The sequence below is a fragment of the Chelmon rostratus genome, chromosome 3 (assembly GCF_017976325.1).
Source record: "Chelmon rostratus isolate fCheRos1 chromosome 3, fCheRos1.pri, whole genome shotgun sequence".
Classification (NCBI taxonomy): Eukaryota; Metazoa; Chordata; class Actinopteri; order Chaetodontiformes; family Chaetodontidae; genus Chelmon; species Chelmon rostratus.
In genome coordinates, this window is record NC_055660.1 from 16,975,038 (window position 1) to 16,995,944 (window position 20,907).

General features: G+C 42.3%; 1 protein-coding gene and 1 pseudogene across 1 annotated transcript; one reads left to right on the forward strand and one right to left on the reverse strand.

Annotated features, from left to right (window-relative positions):
• Positions 1–2,349: 2,349 nt before the first annotated feature.
• On the reverse strand, positions 2,350–11,207 carry caly (calcyon neuron-specific vesicular protein). The gene is made up of 5 exons (XM_041934395.1): positions 11,179–11,207; positions 8,202–8,364; positions 7,443–7,562; positions 4,590–4,703; positions 2,350–2,598 (listed from the first exon to the last, which is right to left on the reverse strand). The coding sequence occupies exons 2-5, from the start codon at positions 8,328–8,330 to the stop codon at positions 2,350–2,352; spliced, it is 612 nt and encodes a 203-aa protein (XP_041790329.1). The 5' UTR covers positions 8,331–8,364; positions 11,179–11,207.
• On the forward strand, positions 8,329–20,862 carry LOC121604518 (annotated as a pseudogene).
• Positions 20,863–20,907: the final 45 nt, after the last annotated feature.

Genomic DNA, 20,907 nt, shown 5'->3' on the forward strand with positions numbered 1-20,907 from the left:
TTTCATTTATCAAAATTAAAATGCTACTTTAAAAAGACATGAAGATCATAATTAATAATCCAATATGTATAATGATATAAACAAGTTCTACTTAAGTACATTTTGTGTACTTTTACTCAAGTAAAATGTGAACTGAGGACTTTAACTTGTAATGGATTACTTCCAAAATGTGGTATTGATACGTTTACTTAAGTAAAGGATCTGAGTGCTTCCTCCAGTACTGGATAAACGTTAAGTAGAAAGTATATTATTAACTTGCTTCTGAAATCTAGTACCTCAAAAGTACAGTAATTGAGTAATTGTACTTGGATATTTTTGACCACTGCATTTATCTGAAACATTGCTACTTTACATACTGTGATTTGACATAAAAATATGTTAAAAGTACCAAAGTCAATTTGTTTGTTTGCTGTAGGCTAAAAAAAACATCATCCATCATTAATTCTGGTCATTAGAGGCGATGACTCTAATTCAACAGTTGTGAATGAGACAATTCAACATCATTTATTTTTGTTCAGTCTGACATCACAGCAGATGGGCCTGATAAAAATGTTTGGCATTGGACACAAAGGAACAAGCTGTGCCGTGATCTCACATTCGTCCTAATCACGTGAAGAGCTCCGACATGTGATATCTGCCATTTGAACACAAAGTGACTCTGAAAAAGAAACAATAAGAGAAAAGGCAGCTGAAAATTAGTGATGGCAGAGACTGTGGACAGGTTACAGGATTTGTCAGAGGATTGTTATTTCTGATGACTGCTGAAGAAAAATTTGTTTCACATGATTGTTTTTCCTTTAAAAACTGGAAAATACTCTTCATACCGAACAAAGCAACAGTTGCAAACACAGCTTTACCGCTGAAAACACACCAAATAATACACACATAAATACTGTTAATTCAATAAATAGAAAAATGTGAGGACGACAGAAGCTTTTAGATAGTACATTATAAGCATTAATTACATCTACTGCATGATTAGAGCAGCTACTTCATACATTCATATAAGGACCATGATGAGTTATGTCCATTTACAGGCGCATTACAAAATACTGAGAGCAGCATAAATCAAAAACAATATTTAGTAAAACTCAACTGAAGCAGAGTTTTTATAATTAGCTTACATTCATGAACACACAGCATTATGGAAATTTAGATTTTTTTTGTTGTTGTGATACATCATAAGCTCTCAAGTTTTATCCATAATAACAGTAAGTAGCTCACATTATAAAGTAGCAAGAGTCCTCAAATGAAGAGATGTACAGTGGCTTTAGAAAGCATTCAGGCCCTTTTACTTGCTGCACACTTGACTGTGTTATATGTGCTATTAATGTTGTTTAAATGTAATTAATTTCAATAACCCACAATAACATAAAGAAGATAGAAACACATTTTCGTAGTTGTTCATTTTCCATACTTTCCAAAGCCACCGCGTGAGTCTGTTTTAGAACAGCCAGCATGCATGTGGCGGTGTAACTCAAATTATTTGGAGTCTAAGTGCAACACTTTAAAAAACACACTTTAACTGCCGACTCACACACAAACTGCAATTTACAGTCTCGAGATAATAAGATGCGGACTCCACTCATTTGGGCCAGAACTAAAACAGTCAATTACAGTTCCATGTCTTAATGCTTAAGCTGTGAGCACAGTCACTGATGATTTCATACGTTCTCCTCTAAAACTAAATGACTAGACGGTGAGATAACGAGACAGAATAATCAGCAGAAACTCGCACTAATCTCATTAAAAATGTGTTATCTTCACTTATCGCTCCGAGCTCTCGCCTCGCTTGTCTTCTCTCACCTCCAACTTTGGCAGACAAGTACACACACGCATACGCTCAGTGCACATGACTGCAAACGTGCCTGCAGTACATACACACACACACATTTATGAGAGCATCTATAGCGTACGGGATGAACACACACACACACACACACACACACACACACACAGACACATGCAGATGGCAGAGTTTAGTCATGACTCAGTAACACTGTAAAAGTCAGGCACATTCTCCAACACAATAACATTCTTGCCTCTAACCTCAACATCTCACCACACACACACGCACACACACAGACTACCACAGTTGGGTATTAGCTTGTATTAAATATGAATGGAACTGCATTGAGGTTGACTAAACTTGTGGTTTATGTGGCTAATTTAAATTTTCAGTACACCTGTAAGGTTTTGGAGCACCAGTATGAAGAGGTGATTCAAAGGGCTGAACGCAGGAAGAGAAAAAAATATATCCTGAACACACACACAAACGGTCCAAAAATAACCCACGCTACCTCCCCATCATCATTTCCTCCTCTAACACCTGCATTTCTGTCAGCCCCGTCACTCCTCTCCCTCCAGCACTCCTTTCATCGGCTCGCCGCCTTGCTTGGCCAGCTCGGCCTCCTTCAGAGCGCTGATGACTGGTAACCACGGTGGTGGCAGCTCGGGGCCCGTCCTCTTCACCTGGCTGAGGTGGCTGAGGGCGGTGTAGAGCCCGGTGCTGCTGCTGCCGTGGAGGCCTGGCTCCTGCTGCTCCTGCCGCTGCTCTGTGTAGTACATCTCGAGAGCTGCCGGGGTGCAGTGCTTCTGCTGTTATGACCGACACACAAAAGCATCCGTTTGTTTCAATTTAGATGACAAAATGCTACAATACATCATCATTATTTCTGTTAACGATTAACAAATGACGATGTCATAGGAACATGCAGTGTTTGGAAAGCTGAGGGCCACATCACAGAAAATCAGGGACCACACTTCAGCATAAACAACAAGGTGATCAGATGCAGCGGATGCTGTTTTGGCCAAGTGAGTAGCTTGTATTTCTAACTACCTGTTTTTAAAACATAATTAAAATGCAAAGAAGAACTGAACTCTGAAGCATTGAAAGTTCGTTAAGGATAATGAACACTTCAGGTCACAGATATTTCACGGTCCAGTCTGTGGGATTTAGGGGGATCTATTGGCTGAAATGGAATATAACATTGATAATTATGTTTTCCTTAGTGTATAATTACCTTCACCTTCTACAATAGCTGAAAATGGACAAACAAAACACTGGCTCTCAGACAGCACCTTTGTATCGCCATGGGGAAGGTGAGGCGAGGGGTGTTCAGTTGGTTGCCATCTGTAACCTCACCATTGGATGCCACTAAATCATACATACCGGACCTTTCAGTTCTTGCAATGGACAACCGGCATGAGTGTGAAAGAAATTGCCTGAACAGCAGAAAATGATGCACAAATGCTTTACAACCCACTTAAACAACAAAACTGATAAGTCTTTATCACAAACTGTTGATTATTAAAGAGTGGAAGATGCACTGTTTGCACCCTTGGGAGACAGAAACACAGGCATAGCATATTCACATGTAAGGTCTGCTACAACTCTTCAGCACTGAGAGACAAGGGAGAAAAATGAAAGTGAGTCAGTATAAAGAGAGTTGTCCTTCACTAATATGCACTTTAATGTGTCTACAAATCAGATCCGGGTAGTTAAAGTGCCTCCAAGGAGGAGTTCTTCATCATCCTAGTGCACAGACAAAAAAAAAAAATTACAGCACTAATACACCACTCACTCAGCTGTGTCCAGAGAAGTGCATTAAGCACGAGCCCTCGCTTAGGGGAAAAGAGCATCTGTAATTAAACTCACACTTGTTTTTAGAGAGCGGCTGTGTACGAGACGGTGTGGGTGACTTCAAGCAAACAAACTGAACGTCCATCCTGTTGATGTTATGTTTTGGAAAGAGCCCACTGAGCTGTGCTGACCTCGCGGGCGTTTCCCGTCGGAGGATCCACTACCTGACCTTCCCTCGCAGCGAGGAGTCAAACCTCTCAAAAGCACAGCAGTGACTACGCCTCCCTCCATCCTCACTCCTCTTTTTATGTCTCTGACAACGCATTAGCCGGGAAAAATGCTGAAAGCAACTGTAACCGGCAAAAACTTCAAAAGCCTTGCCGGAAGGCCCCCCCACCTCCCCCCTTCCCTTCCTTGCTTCCCCCCTCACTGTTAAGCCTTTAATCACAGTTTAGTCACGCTCAGCCCTAATTAAAGACCCCTCCGATTCACAGGCGGGCGTCCCAATCTCTGCCTGACCAGAAAGCGGGCTCCATCGCTCCCTCTCCCTCCTTCTCCTTCTCTTTCTCTGAGACAGGCTCTTTAGCTAACATGCGTGGCAGCGCTGGCTCGCTACACGGTGCCTCCAAGGTGTCGTTGGGAGATAATGAGTTTGGGTTTCCAGCTCCCGTTTTCAGAGAATTGTCCAGAAGTGACTGATGTAATGGTTGTGACGAGAAACAAAGCATTGCGGACTGTTTAAGTACCCTTTGAGTGGGTGTCGCACAGTCTTCTTCAGCCTGGGTAATGCAATAAGAAGTCTGTGATATCCAAGGACAAGATTCTGATATGAGCTGCTTCTGCTGGTCTCTGCTGTACTGCAGGAAGACAATGGCCAAGATATTTAGATTTGCTCACTCGCCCTAAATCACGTAAATCCACATTTATGTATCTGTGTGTGTGTGTGTGTGTGTGTGTGTGTGTGTGTGTGTGTGTGTGTGTGTGTGTGTGTGTGTACACTACCTACCTTCAGGATGAAACCTTCTGGGCAGGTAAGTTGATCATACCACATGGCTTTGTACATGAGCAGGAGGAGCAGGCTGGTCAGGAAGGCCAAAGTGATGAGGATCAGACCTGTGATCTGAGCAACAGACACACATGTACATTTACACCACTTGGGTAGTAGTAGTAGAAGTATATAACTTCAGTACTTTAAGGATGAGGCTGGCAACAGGTTTTTGTTACTGTCAACAAATCCTACGAAGAGATCAACCAGCAACACGTTAGTCCATCTCTCAATACTTCATGACTTCCTAACTCTGCCACTGGCTCCTACTGAAGGTGTAGATGTTAAAAAAAAACGTATAACTAATATAAAATTTAATATTTTCAAAAAGGCTAAATCATTTCCTAAAACAGCTGGGCACTGTAATATTTAGCAAATGTCACTCAAACAGGAGAATACAGTGCATTTGCTGGGGCACATTAATACACATTTGGTGCTCTGGTGAGTCTTTTCGGCAACAGGACGATGTATGTGGGAGGATGATGATAAACAGTGTTTGTGTTCATGGTAATGCTGGAGCACATTAGCCAATGCAATGGTTAGGCTCGTTGTTATGTTTTTCAAGTCCAACTGAGCCAAATTAGATCATTTCCTTTATTTTTCTGCTACAGAACTCATATCTGCTCCATAAATCACTTGTCATCTGTTTTTCCTGTGCTCTGTGCCGTCACCATCCCGGAAGAGGAATCCGTGCAGCTGGTGAGAGTCCGACTGTCTCATGAGGAGAGGCAGAGTCGCAGACAGGTAGGTTTGTATTTGTATTGCGGAGACTTGGGACACCGCATACTAAATTTCCCTGTGCAGCCAAAAGATTCTGGGCAGAGGACAACTTTATCGACAAGGAAATGGCCGAACAGTGTGGATTACCGCTGGAGCTGTTTTCAACCCTGATCACAGCTAACAGCCTAAACGGCAGTTTTCTGGCTGAGGTACAACCCCACACAATACTGGTCATTATAATTCTGTCAGGTAACCATTCTGAGTAGGTTGTGTATCATATCTGCACCTTACACCCCTTTAGTTCTTGGTTTTCCCTGGCTCGAGACCCCCAGGCTGACTGGACTAACAAAAAGAGCTCTGCTTAGAGTCCATTCTGTTTATCTCACTGTCTGCAATCCGGTCCATTTCGTGAGAGAGTCTCTTCAGTCACCAGGTCAATAAAACCACCAGATTTGTCCACAGTGCCACTGTATTACCACGACCTCAGCGACATGTTCAGTAAGGAACTAGCTGTCTTTCTACCTGCCTCTACCTGTCACATCTCGAAAGGGAGAACATGGAGGCCTACATCCAGCAGGTTTTGCAGAGCTTGCTGGTGAACAATCTATTCGTCAAAGCCAAAAAAAATGTAAGTTTCACTCCTCCTCTGTCAGTTTTTTGGGGCTTTGTAATTGATAGTGCACAGGTGAAGGCAACAATTTGCCAATTTCTATCGATGTTTCATCGGGACTATAGCAAGGTGGTGGCCCCCTTAACCAGGCTGACTTCTCCTTCCTCACCATTATCCTGGTCATCGCAGACAACCACTGCATTCTCTAGACTTAAGGGTTTGTTCACATCAACCCCGGTCCTGCACTCCAGTTTGTGGTTGAGGTGGATGCTGCCGACACCGGATATAGTGACTTGTTCTCAACAAAAACTACAAAAACAAACCTAAGCCACTGAGGGGCTGCTGCTACCTGCTGGAATTAGTAATTGACGTGTCCGTCGTCTTCCGGGTCCAATGAATCCAACACTCCTTTGCAATCATCCACATTTATTTATAGATTTACGTTCTTGACACTATGCGCCGGTACTGAACTGTGCATACAAACAAATAGGCTCACATAATTTGCCACAACGCATAAACAAAGTCGACAAACACGAGCCGACGTGACGTGACGTGACGGTCAAAAAACTGTTTGCTCTCTCTCATTCAGCAGCACACCTGCTGAGTAATTACCTCTTACTCTATTTAATAATTTCTGCCCCCACAGTGCAGAGCGCCCCCTACTGTGGCTTCCAGACAATGAACAAAAAATAAACACAAATACACATAACCCAAAAAATGGCTCTAACACCGGAGCTGGTGCAGTGTCATCGCAATGTTCTGGCACAGACCAGAAGCTTCATCCTTGTGCTTTCCAGAAACACCCACCGAAAGGAACTACGTTGCTGGTGAGCGGGAACTCTTGGCGGTCAAGATGGCACTGGATGAGTGATGTCACTGGCTGGAGGGTTCGGAGCGACCATTTGTGTCCTGGACCAACCATTTGGTTTTATGATGGCACACGACAGGACATGATAGTCCTGCTCTTGAGCTTGTTGATCAAGCAACAAGCATTCACCGGTGACACAGCCTCATGGTAGCACACCTGGAAATGTCATCCGGTTAGATTCTGATGTGGTCCTTGCAATGCTCTTCACTAACAGGCTGTCTGTCCAGGACATGTAGGCTGCAGCGGAAGTTTGTTTACTGTGGCCATCATTCTTGCAGTGTTACACCGGTTACACCAAACAAAGACACCTCCCTCCAGACGAGCGAGAAGAATTAATTATACAAAACTAATAACAATACATTTAAATGTTGACATTATTCTAGGCTACAACAATGGATGACTAAACGTGACTTAATTCGGACTTCAATAGCTTTTGCATACTAATGCAGCTGAATAAACTGTATCAGGGTTTGGATACGCAGTCCATACTTGCAAGTGCGACAAATCCATTGTTGGTTTTAGTCTAGATTTGTTGACCACAATAAAAATACAAGTATCTCTAGAATTATCTTTTAATGAGGACTGGAGCCAGTTTCGAGACATCTGGTTGCTGTACCTTGGCTTTATCTGAAACATCACTGTAGAAGTTGATATTCAGCTTCTTGATGCTGGGCACATACAGTTTGTTCTTCTTCTTCTGCTGCAGCTGATATTGTGTTGATGTCCTCACAATGACCTGCAGCAGAAACAATGCACCGTCATTGTGACTCTTCTGAAGAAAAAAAAAACCCTGAGAACTCCTAATTCACCATTATTTGTTTAACTTTGTGGTTGATGGATGAGGTTGTCCCCAGTGTTCATCACAGGTTCTGTGATCCAGTATCTACTGAAAAATACAATTTTGCATGTCTAAAAGAACACAAGCATCATTTGCAAAAGCAGCCAGTTTTAATCGATGTCTCAGAAAGACATTTTGGAACTACAAAGCGTATTTTATGTTAATATTTCAGCAACATCTAATCAGGCTGTGGAACATCCTCTGCTGCTGAGTACATAATCCAGCCAAAATATAATTGTTCAGGCTATTACGGTGCTTGCATTGTGTGGGCTGATGCCCAGGTTTTAACCTGGGACAGGAGGTAAGAGGGTAAATACGAAAGTTTCAGTATTACAGCTTGTGCTTAGAAGGTAAGTACACCCATTCACTGTGTTTGTCCAGACGTGTTCTGCAGCCAGTCATGATCCGCTGGCTATTTTTGTAATGCATGGATTGTTATGGTCAGCATACAACTTTGAAACGCAGTACTTTAGAAGAAAACAAACAGGCAGGCACATAAACAGACTCACAAACACAGCCCTAATAGGTCGTACTTACTTTTTCTGCGAATGGTTGCTGGAGCTGGTTGACCTCCAGGGGTGTGATGAGGGGGATGTTATCAAAGCCATCGTCCGCAGACGGCTGCTTCTCCAGCTTATCAGACAGAGTGCTGCCCAGCTTCACCATGGCTGCTCGACTGCCTGAATATGCCTGGACAGATCTGGAGAGCGGGGACAGACAGCTCAGGTCAGACTGACTCAGACTGTGTGCTTTGTAATCAAATGTGACAGTGCTGCTTGTAGCTCCTGCCAGGACACGAAAGAACATGAGGAATATGACAGTGTGATGAGGACAAACAGGACAGGATGTGATTAATGTAGAGCACAGCAAACGAAAAATAGAATAAAAGAATATTACTGATACTGCCAGAAATTACATTCATGGAGCTAAGAGGATGAATCCCAATGACTTTTAATCTCCTTAATTTTCCTCTAGCGCCACCATGAAGTTGAGTTTTTTTGTGAAACGTCTCAACTGCTATTGGAGTGCAATGATTGATGTCCCCCTAAGGATGAATTGTAGTAACTTACGATGGTTCATAACTAAATGCCTCTAAAACTAATGATGTTCCAATTGGTAGTTGTACTTTGTCATTTGTGCTAATTAGCAAATGTGTGCATGCAAATACTTAAAGATAGTGACAGAGGAAACATTTTACCTGCTGAACATCAGCATGTTAGCATTGCTATTGTGAGTGTGATAGCATGCAGTGACTTTCTATGCAGCACACAAGCTTCCGTCAAAACACACGTGGATCTTACACTTCAGATTATAGATTAAACAAACAAGATAGGCTTAGTGAGTTTAAGAGATACTGGTCGGTGGATTTTTCTACGAGAGCCAGGATACCTGTTTGCCCTTAGCTTAGCATAAAGCCCGGGCTTTGTGCTAAAACCCCGGCTTTATGCTAAGCTAAGGTAACTAATTGCTCACGGTAGTTTCACACTGCACTGATTAGAAAATGAAACAGTATCAGTCTTCTCATCTCAGCAAGAAAGCAAATAAACTACCAAAATGTGAAACTATTTCTTTACCAGCTGAATAATTCAGTGAGGTTATGGTAGGTGGAATTATAATCATGTGGCTAAAATTGAAGGCATATTTAAATGACTTCGGGCTTTTGCAACCATCTTCATAGGGAAGCCTGCTATCCTGCTGTTTATCCAACCCACTTGTCTGGAGTAAACATGTTTCAGAACTACTGTGTATGATTAGCCTCGTATATCTCAGCCCCATCTCTTCCTCCAAACTCTCATCTTTAATGTTTGCAATCAAAGCGTGAATGTAGCCTGCCACAAACACGACGCTGAACGCCTCTGTGCTCACATAACGATTCTGTTTCCCTCCTCGATGATCAAATGATCATCTAAATGTGGAGGGAAGAGGTGAGGAGCCACTTATCTCATTCACACAGTGCAACACAACACCTTCCCTCGGCCAAGGACCTCACGGGGCCCGCTGACGCCAATGACTCACAATGATGCTACACACAGCAGGAGGCAAAGAGCTACAGTATTTATGCTGCAGGAGAAATCCCTGATGCACAGGAAATGTGCTCCTGATAAAGGAGATACGGGAGCATTAACTGAGGCCGCCAGACACATCCACTGTGAATACATGCTCTGCAGAAGGAAGAAAGTACATACTCTCATAAGTGGGAGTATTACATTATAACACTGACATTAAAATGAACGTTGGACTTTTGATTTAAGGCTTTAGTGTTGGTTGAGAAACTCTACAACATACTCTCATTAAACATTTTCAATTAAAAAGAATTTAAAAAAAAAGAATTGCAGAAATTCTGGACAGTGGACCAGGCCTACGAATCATTACTGATGCAAAATAATCACCTTTGAACTGCGTAAAGGACGAAGACGCAGAATCTTCTCATGTTTTAAGCAGCTTAAGAGCAGATTTTTACAGAAGAAGAAGAAAAAAAAGGATCTTGACTGTTATTCAAGACTACAGCACAGTCGTTGGTGTCCTTTGGTGAGTGGGTGGCTTAAGTGGTCATCTGTGCTGACCACCATGTTTCCTCCCCACAGTTGGAGAGAAGTGTGGGTACGATGAATCATCCTGAATGTGTGATGAACTAATGAGCGGGTGTTGCTGTGTTCCCCTCACTTTGACAGGAAACGCATCCAGCAGCTCCACCAGAGCTGCCAGTGACATCTTCAGGATGCACATTTCGTCCACTGTAAAACTGTTTATGCCACAAACATGGCAGTTTAACTCATCATCTACATCTGACATATATCTATCAAGCAGCCAGACAGGTAGGTAGCTTTCTAAAGGTGAGGGCATGCTGTGGCATGAATAGCTAACAGTGGGCTGCTTGTGTCTGCGCCTCTCAAGTTCTTCAGGGTTCACTGGTCATGCATATCCGAACTTGCTGCATTGAAGACAGCTGCGACAAGATGATACAGGAGGCAGAACCAGGAATCATGGAGCAGAGATACGACAGCCACACAAGAGACTGGCTGAGGGCTGCTGAAAAAAACAACAGTTTTCTATCTGATTACACATCTAAATTACGTATCATCCCACCCCGCGAAGAGCGCTTCTACACACGGCTCATATTGTGCGTTTTCTCTGCGTAATGAAGCTTGTTTTAATGAGTTGCGGACTTAATGACTGCAGCCTTAAGCTGCGAGGACAATCAGCGGACGCGTAATTGTTGCCTTTTATGTAACGTGGAGGTAAAGCCTGTCACAGAGGCATGCGGTCCCCTGTAACACCCGAATACAGATGTGATGCTTGTCCGTCCATCCCTTAAAGCACGCCAGCGGATTACCTGCGATAAACCACTTCATCGTGTGAAGAAATACAGCATCTCTGGATAGATACACAGATAAATAGGTGGATATTCTCGCGACATTCCGCAGGCGCACAGGCTCTCTTGATCCGCAAACACATCTGTCTAATGCGCAAACGAAGGGACACGCTGAACGCAGGAAAGAGGATAGAAACTTACTGTGGTTTTCCGTGCTCTCCGCTCGCCCGTGGCTGGGATCGGACCGCACTGATGCTGACGGGGACTCGGTGTGAACGCCGGTTGCCGTGGTGATGCGTGATTCACGGCAGGACTGCGCATGTAATCGAGCCTGGAGCGGCTCCGTCCTCCGGAGGAAACTGGCAGCTCACACTGAGCGCACAGCTCAAGTGTGGCTCATCAGGAAATTGCGTTTCGTCGGTGGAAAAAAAAAAAAATCATATCTCGGTTCATCTGAGCGTTTGTCATCAGTGCGGTAAGACAGGACCTCGAGGTCTAGTTTTGTCTTGGAGTGGAAACACAAACACACACACACACACACACACACACACACACAAAAGGTCCGGTTGGTTAAACACAGTCATTTAACAGCTGCAAAGAATTTAAGCGCATTTGAAACATGGAAACTCAGGACTGATAGGATCAATAAAATACAAGCCCAAGACGCAATTATAACCAACAAAACAACATAAATACAGTAGTAGTACGAAGCCCTGTCTCATCAATGGGTCCTGGTCAACCCAAACTAAAAATACACTGCCAAAAGCAACAAGTTATTCCGTGTTGGGAACTATTTGGGGATATTTTGATGTACTTTCTTTCTTAATTAGGTTACTTTTATGAGTCCAACCCCCCAGATTTGTCAATATTTCCCTTCATTTTCCACTTAAAGAGCCTTTAAATTGGCTGAAAAGATGTTTGTACACCACAGCACAGCATCACATGTGTCGGCTGACCTCAGAGGTGGAGGGAAACCTATGTACATGTACTTCTAGTGTACTGGAGTTTTTACATTCTTACTTCTACTTCACTACATTTCAGAGGGACAAATTGTGCTTTTTACAACACTGCATTTACTTGACAGCCACAGGCCTACTGACTGGCTATGGTGACACTCCTCTCACACTTAGCATTCCTAATCAGTACGTAATACCAAACCATTTAATAGATGGTTTACAAGATGCTACAACGTCTCCTTTGAATACTTTATTTACGTAGCCTATATTATTGCAGCTATATTATCATCGATTCATCTGTTACCGCAACCTCCACTTGAGGGTTGCTCAGGAGAGGCATTCTAGTTGTCGACAAAAGCTTTAATAAAGACTTATATCTGGTTACAACAACATTATAGTGTGTTATAAGCTGTTTATTACATGTTTTTATACTGCTGAAATGCTAAATAGTTTAACTTAAAGTTGAGAAAACAAAACATATGACTCACTCGTAAAATAAGATGACATTTATATTATTGTATATAATATATAATATATAAAACAGTTTATGTAAAGTACTGCAGTTCAAATGAAGTAAAGTTAAAATTCTGATCGCATGTTGATCTGTCAGTATTAATATAACTCCATTCTGCATTATAAACGCTGTAACTTTTGATACTTTAAGTACATTTTGCTGCTAATACCTGTGTACTTGTTCCCAAGTATCATTATGAATTGAGTACTTTCACTTGTAACAGAGTATTTTTAATATGAGGTATTACTACTTACTAAAAGACTTCACACTGAATTGTATGTTTGATATTTATTCACAATAAAGCTCCTGTGAATTTGCAATGGTAATACCTATAGATGCAAAGCAAATACTCTTGATGTCTTTTGTATAATTTAATCATTCATTCTCATTTACTTTTAATTCAGCCTCATCAGACTTAGATTTTTGTGACGGTTGGGCTGTTTTCTATCATTTAAAATTAAGTCCTCCAGCTGCAAAACTGGACCTTGTAATGATGGACAGAAGGTCAGAGGCCTGCAGACATGGTGTAGCTCAGTTACCTTTAGCCTACTAACAGATACCCTGACATAGATGACTTGAGAAATCTTCAAAGACATATTCAAGCATTTGTGCATTTCTGGGTTATTGACTCTTGAATGAAAGACGTCCTGCTGTGAGGAAGAGTTAGGTGGAGACACTTACTGAGGGGTTTTTGATCCATGGTGATGCGGTTCATTTCTCTCAGTGAAGGTGTGGAGGAGGTGATGCATATGCAGAGGTGTGTGTCAGACAGAAAGACAGAGATACTTTTGAGTATATATATTCATACGTGTGAGTGTGTGTGTGTGAAACAAGCGTATGTTTAAGAGAGCGAGAGAAAGAGAGCAGAGAGCGATGTGTTGGAGAATGAGTGGGAAGAAGGAGCCAGGCTCGTCTGCAGATTTAGATCAACCTTTTCATGGAAAGAGGACCCATGCTGTTTTCCTCTTTGGCTGTGGCTGACTGTATGAATTCATTATGCCTTTAGGGGAGCACTCGGCCAAAAATCAGCACTGAAACCCCCTGCGCCCCCCTGCCAACCCATCAATTGGGCCTACATTTATTATTTTGACCTTTCCTTTGCGGGGGAGTGACATCAAAGTGGATCCTCCACTCGCTCCTCTGTTAGGAGACGGAGGTGTCATCCTCACAGTGTGAGAGGCAGACTGCCGGCCTGCGCTGGTTTTGTTGTCAGTGAAGAAGAGAGACGCAGTCTGGGTCAACATAATTAAAATGAGAATCAATTAGGCTGCTGTGCGTGGAAGAAAAACTGGGTGAAACCAGGCATGTTAAAGTGTGGGCATGTTATTCTATGTGTGTGTGTGTTTATGAGACATTCTGAAGATTTTACCATTTCACACATTCAAATTTGTTATTTTTGTTAATTATATATTTATGTACAGGTTGCCACAGCTTGTGAAATGTGGTTTTACATTCAAATATCCTGTTTGTGTATCCTTGTTTATATTTTGAACTGAAAAGTCTAGATGAGTCAGATAGGGCTGTTAATGGTAATTTAAGGACCTTTTAGTCCTTTGCGTTTTAAGGTTTTCCTGGCATGTGCTGCACAAGAAAAATCCCCTACAGTTACCCGAGAGTACCAAAACTATTTTGCAGGAAATTGGTTGCAATTGGTAAAGTGAGTTTTGGAGGTTGAGGGAAAGACCAAAATATCAATGAAAAGGAGCAAAAATACAATAAACAGAAATGTTTCAGTTTTTAGTGACTGGTGAAAATATTTAAAAGGATTCCTTTGTTTTGTTTTCACAGTTTCATAATAAAACCAATGCAAACCGACATTTCTTTCTGAAAGTTGTCAAATTCATAAATACAGTGACGCCACAGGCTCCCACCGCACTTCGCTCTTGCTCAGAAACATTTCAACCGACTGTGGATTTGAAGCTTTGATGTTGTCTTATTTGAGGCAGAGTGATCACGGCGTGGTTAAAGGAAAACGAACAGACACTGGTGATCACCATAAACAAAGCTTAGTGTCTCCAGGGTTTTCTCACGGCCATTAACTTTAACTACAAATGTGTATTTTTTTTTTTCTTTTAGTTGTTTGGTGTCGTTAGAATAAGTTGTTTTGGTTAAAGTTTGGGGTACAGTTTTGGAGATTAATTAAATAAAGCTCTGAGTGTCTGTTCCTCATCAGATGTTAAATATTATACTTATTTTTACACAAATACAGACTTTCAGGGGGAGCAGGCTGACTCATTCATGTATTGATTGTGATCTCAGTGACATCAAAATGCCCAGTGCTGGAGGCCTTTGACGATGCAACCCTTCATTTAACAGGAAAATGAAGACCCTCATTCTAGTCTGAACAGGCCAGTGAATTTAATCAATAAACTGAAGTAAATGAAGGCAACCAAAGGTACAAAGTCTCCAGGGATACATTGTACACTGTAGCTCAAAGATTGACACACTGCAGCAGGATCTGTCCTTACAAGTCCTTTACTCAGTAGCTCCTGTACAGCTCTCCTCTTCTACCCGACCTTCAATCACCTCCTCTGGCTCAGCAGAGCTGAGGCCTCGTCTTCTAAGCGACATCGCCCTTTTGCCGCTGAAGAATTTAACCTATCCACGCTCGCTAAGAATACGCCATCTGTCTCTCTCCCAGTTCAATTCTGATTCCCTCTCAGCATTCATTGCTTGTTCTACAGTATGATCGCACCAATATTAAAAAACAAACAAGGCCACGGTGGCTGTCGCACCTCAGGTGTCCGGGATTTGACAATTGAGGCTGATTACGCTGCACACAAAATTCTCTATACCAGTCAAGACATCAGAACAAATATAAGACATATGGTTACAAAGAGACTGCAGCACATGTATGTGTATGTAAAGTGTGAAGTGATGTATAATAATAAAAACAATACAAAAAGAGTAATTACGATTGATCAGAGAATAATTTGTGTTAATCCATTTGATATGTTTCAAGCATTAAATTTAAATAATCATTTTCACACAACATATTGTCACTTAATAAAACTAAGAGGTCGGAAGTTTTGCTCTACAGTTTGTCTACTGCACATTTTGTAATTCACCTCATAATGTGAGTTATAAATTTTCTTCTTTAGACTTTATCCAGCACAGGCCGCTCAGTACAAAATACTGTATTGTTATGAGCAGTCTGGGTGACGTACAACTGGAACTTCACTGGGGAGGTAAAAATCAGAGTGTTGCAAAAAAACTTAAAGAAACATAAAGTATCCAAACATAAAACTAGTGTCCAGAAATGTCTTTCCATGCACTTGATGACATGTTTAAACTGGGTCTCTTTTGAGTAAGATTTCTAGGAGCAAAGTGCTGCAAGTTGTTAAAGCCACAGAAGTGCCAACTCCTTTACCAACAGGGCCACCTAGTGTCTGATGAGCCTCATAACCACTGCAGCAGAGCCCAAAAAGAGAGGCGGAGTGTCGGTGCAGGTTTGGTTATCAGATGGATGAAGAGGAACAGATCTAACATGTTCTCAATGTGAGGCACCTCTGGATCAGCTGTTATTCATCATCAACAGATGGCAGCAGCACATCACTGATGAGAATTATCCTGTATGATGATGACTGCATTTCCTACAGTACATGACTGGACTTTCAACGATGAGCAAATTATCATATATTGATGCAAAAATTAAACTAAACATGAATGTTTTATGACTATTTGCATCCTGTAAAGGATTTTTGATGCAAACAAATAAATCATTAAGTCAATTGTGCGATAATGCTTTATTCAAGATTATATCAGTTGTTAATGATGAAGACTATTTTTTTGTAATAATAATAAATAAATGTAATAAATTATGTCTTGCTTGAAACTTCTAAACTACATAAGAGACAAGACAAGATGAGAGCAATGACATTTTGATGATGCAGGCAACCAGTGTGATATAAATTCATAGCCTACATCAAGGACAGAACTGACAAATCTGGTAATAATGAACTAGTCATCAATTCCATATGAAGTCATTATGTACTGAGAACTTATAAACACTCTTAGTTATTCTGTGTTAGCAAATAAGTAATCAGGCTCTGCCAGTGTTCACTGCCTTGTCATGAACTTGTGGGAAGTCTGAGAGGATATCAACAGCGCTGGTAAGTAAAAAAAAGCATCATTAAAGGCTAAGTTCACAGATTTCCAGCTTAGACTTTGTTAAAAAGTTTAACATTGTTGATCATGACATCTTACAATAGTTCTGAGGATCCTCCTGATGCAGCTTCTGACTGGGCTTTGAAACAGGCTTTTAGTCCTAGAGAAACCAGGGTAGAGCTTTTTCCCCACAGCACAACCACAGAGTGAACGCAACAAAAAGAAAAGGTCAATAAACCGTGAGAGGAAATGCAAACTACGGCTCAATTTTGATCCCTTAAATTTGAGGTATTTGTACTGGAGTACTGTCAGGTTTGGGGCAGGTACACTTATCTACAACAAACCAACTTATTACTACAATTAAAAAACAAAGCCTTCAATGCTTCACTCAACTGGAGCTAAGTACAGGGACAAAACAAAAGGTTTATTTGACGACGGAGCTGGGTTTAGTGCCATATGCTAACAATATTAATGAACTGATAAATATCAAGTGTGTTCTATTATCAATTTAAACTGTGTCAAATCAGGACGAATCTCTAGTAACAGTATGATTAATTGGTTAAAATTTTGTTTAGAATTCCCTACTTAGAAGTAGCAACACAGTAATGGACACACAACTCATTACAAGCAAATCTGAATTGGATCAAATGGTGCTTGACCACATAGCATTAAATATACTTATATATAACAACATTCTCAGCTGAGAGTGTTAAATTAACCACCGTTAAACAGTGATGACTTGGTGGTGTAATCGCCCCAATTACAACTGATTAGCTCCAGTATATTTAACTATTTATCATATCTTATTAGATAGTAATTCATTTTAATGTAAAATTTCATTCAGTAAAACAAGTAATTACAGCCATCAGATACATTTTTTCTCATCTGTTACAACAGAAACATGTAAAATAAAAATTAAAAATAAATAAAAAACTCACATCCAACCGTCTGTGGACTGGATCTATGGCAAACCCATCAAACTCATCGGTACCTCAGAGGATACATTAGTTTCAACATGAAAACACAAACATGATAGTTGCTGTGTTGTGCACCAGAGGGACAGATTCACACCTTGTAATAATGTGTGCGGCAACCCACAACTGAATTCCAGTCAAAGGTGTTAATAAGCACACTTTCACATCAACACATGAAGCAACCCTTTACACACCTGAACCATGACCACAGCGGGGGCAGCAAACATGGATGTTCTTGTTAGTGAAAAGTAAGAAACCGCAGCGGAACTAAAAATTGGGTATAATGTTAAAGAATTAAAGAAAGACTCAGAAAGATACAGAAAGGAGTAAATGCAACTCTCTGTGATCCAACAGCTTCATGGTAAATGGTTAGAAAAGGGAACATAAGCACGTATACGACTGAATTTGGGGCTCAGAGAGAAACTGAAAGGGAGCTGAAAGGGAGAGTGAGAGTAAAATTTATAGTTTCAAATCAGCAAAATCAGCTAATAACTGGACATTAACTCCTGAAAATCTCTTCTCAATTCCAAGTCGAGGATGTACCGCTACAACTTAGATTCACATTCAACAGCACAAATAATCAAAATGGTGAAGGCCGGATGTCTTCACACACACACACACACACACGCACACACACACACACACACACACGTGTGTTGTACCACACGTCATTGTAGGCAAAGGACGTCTTGTCCTGCAAATTTCTGCAGGATTTTCTTCAGAATTTGTCATCATTACATCAGGCTTTCACTTTCACTCTTTCCAGTGCCGGCACAGCGCTAAAACGAAGCATGGCAATAGGTCAGGCTAAGCAAGGCTAGGCTTTCACCATCCGAAGGGACGTGAACGCACATCAGCATTTAAAGAACAGCCAATGGAATCGCCCTCTCTCTGATATGACCTGTGACTGGTCAAAGTCTCCCGTCATGGGCTACATTTTCTAAAGCCTGTAAATGGAGCCCAGAGCAGGGGCAGAGGACTAGTTTTCTCTAAGATCATTTGAATTACAATAAGATGAAAGATTATGACAGAATTTTTGCCCAATGACAGCAAAAATAAACGACCTAGCACAGCTTTAAAAGTCCGTAGATGCAGTATAAACAGATGTATTTAAACCACTGTGGAGCTGACAGGACCACGTTTTCTCAGCTTTATTAAATCAAGTCAGTCAGTCTTTGTCATAGCAGATAGTTTGACTGGCCGTAGCAGGAAAAGCACATGTTACCAATAACATGAGCTACGTCTCTGTTCTATTCAAGTGTCCCAGTAAGTCATGACAATGGAATTCAGATATCATGAAACTGATCATTGACCCCTGTGCTTTTCCCCACTGTGACATGTGTCCCAGTCCACGAGGAGCTGAACGTTGGCCTGGGCTGTAAAACTATGTGAAGGAAAGCTGGAGGAGAACCCTGGACTGCGACCACAGGGGAATCTGCCCGCAGCCCTTTGAGCAAGCACAGCCTTGCCAGTCTAAAAGGGTCCTGGATGAGTTAATGCCCATCCAAGCTGTGGTCTAGGAGGTAGAATGGATCATCCATTAATCTCAGGGTTGACAGTTTGGCCTTGTCCACACGTCATCAATTATCTTTTTGGTTTTATTGATTGGCTGTTTAATCCATTCAGTATCAAGCTGCCGTCTGCAATTTCCCAGAGCCTGAGCTGATATCTCCTATCAATTTGTCTGAAGAAAACCAAAAATATAATGATATAAAACAGAGAGAAGCAGCAAATCCTGTTAATCCATAAATGACTTAAGTGATTAGTCGAACACCTATCACAGCTGTAAGCCAAAAACTGCAGGTTTCAGAGAGCAAACCTGGGTACATTAGTATCACCACACCAACAACTGCACTATAACATTTCCACAGCAGACTTCAGTTCAACCAGAGTGGTGAGAGAGTTGTGCTTGTACTTGTTAAATATGTTTTTGCACACAACCACAAGAGTGGTTGCAAAAAGCTACTTGAGCGATATGCCCTAAGTCAGAAAACCACTGCTGTAAGGTTGCTGCGTTGTAACTGGCTGCATTAATTCATGTCTGCTGATCACTGACATGACCAGATAACAGACAAATACCCCCTCAGGGCTTTGAGAGAGCTGATGTGACTTAAACAAAATGTTAACAAAGCCTTAACAGTAAAGCTTTCCTGATATATTGCATCATTTAACAGTGGGACTAAAGGGGGGGAAAGGAGGGAGGAATAAGCAAGGGGAGAGGTGAGGAAGATGAGGAGAAATTAAAGAAACAAGGCTGACAATAGCAGCCCAGACTGCGATGAGGAGGACGAATGGGGAGTTGAGGAGGAGCGCACTTAGAGATAAGTGAGCTGCACTCCGTCTATGGAGTAGGACGGACGGCCAGGAAAGGGTCGAGCTCTGCTACCCTCAGCTCCTCAACTCGTCCTGCAGGGTTTTAGAGCGCGCTCGCCCTCAGGCCGTCCTCTTCTACGCGCTGCTCTCCGGCATCAGCGTGCTCACCGTGGCTCTCAACCTGCTGGTCATCTCCTCCATCTCCCACTTCAGGCAGCTTCACACCCCCACCAACCTGCTCCTGCTCTCCCTCGCCATCTCCGACCTGCTTGTCGGGCTGCTGGTGATGCCGGTGGAAACGCTGCGGTTCATAGAGGCCTGCTGGCTGCCCTCATGTGCGCTCTGTCTTCCTTCACGAATTTCACCCTCACCTCCGCCTCTGTGGGGAACATGGTGCTCATATCCATGGACCGCTACGCGGCTATTTGTTGCCCCCTGCAGTACCCCAGCAGAATCACCCGCAGCAGAGTGGCTGTGTGTGTGTGCCTGTGCTGGGCCTGCTCGCTCCTCTACAACGGGCTGCTGTTGAAGGAGCACCTCAGGCAGCCAGACACAGCTCCTGCCACGGGGAGTGTCTGGTGGTCATCAACTACATCCCCGGAACCATCGACCTCGTGTTCACCTTCATCGTCCCCTGTTCACTCATCCTCATTCTGTACATGAAAGTGTTTGTTGCGGCGCTGTCTCAGGCTCGAGCGCTGCAGTCTCGTGCTGCAGTGGTCGCAGGCGGTGCAGGTAGAGTCACCTCAAAGAAAAGTGAGAGAAAAGCGGCCAGGACTCTGGGTGTCGTCATACTGGTGTTTCTGATAACTTTCTGTCCGTATTTCTACCCCTCTCTCGCAGGGCAGGAGATATCAACCCACATCTCGACCTGGGCCCTTGTGTCCGGGCTCTTGTACTTGAATTCTTGTTTGAATCCACTCATTTACGCTTTTTCTATCCGTGGTTCAGAAAAGCTATCAGGTTCATTGTGACCCTGAAGATACTAGAGCAGGACTCCACTCAGGCAAATGTACTTTAAAGCCACTTTTTCATGACCCGAATCACCTGCAAAGTTACAGTGGAT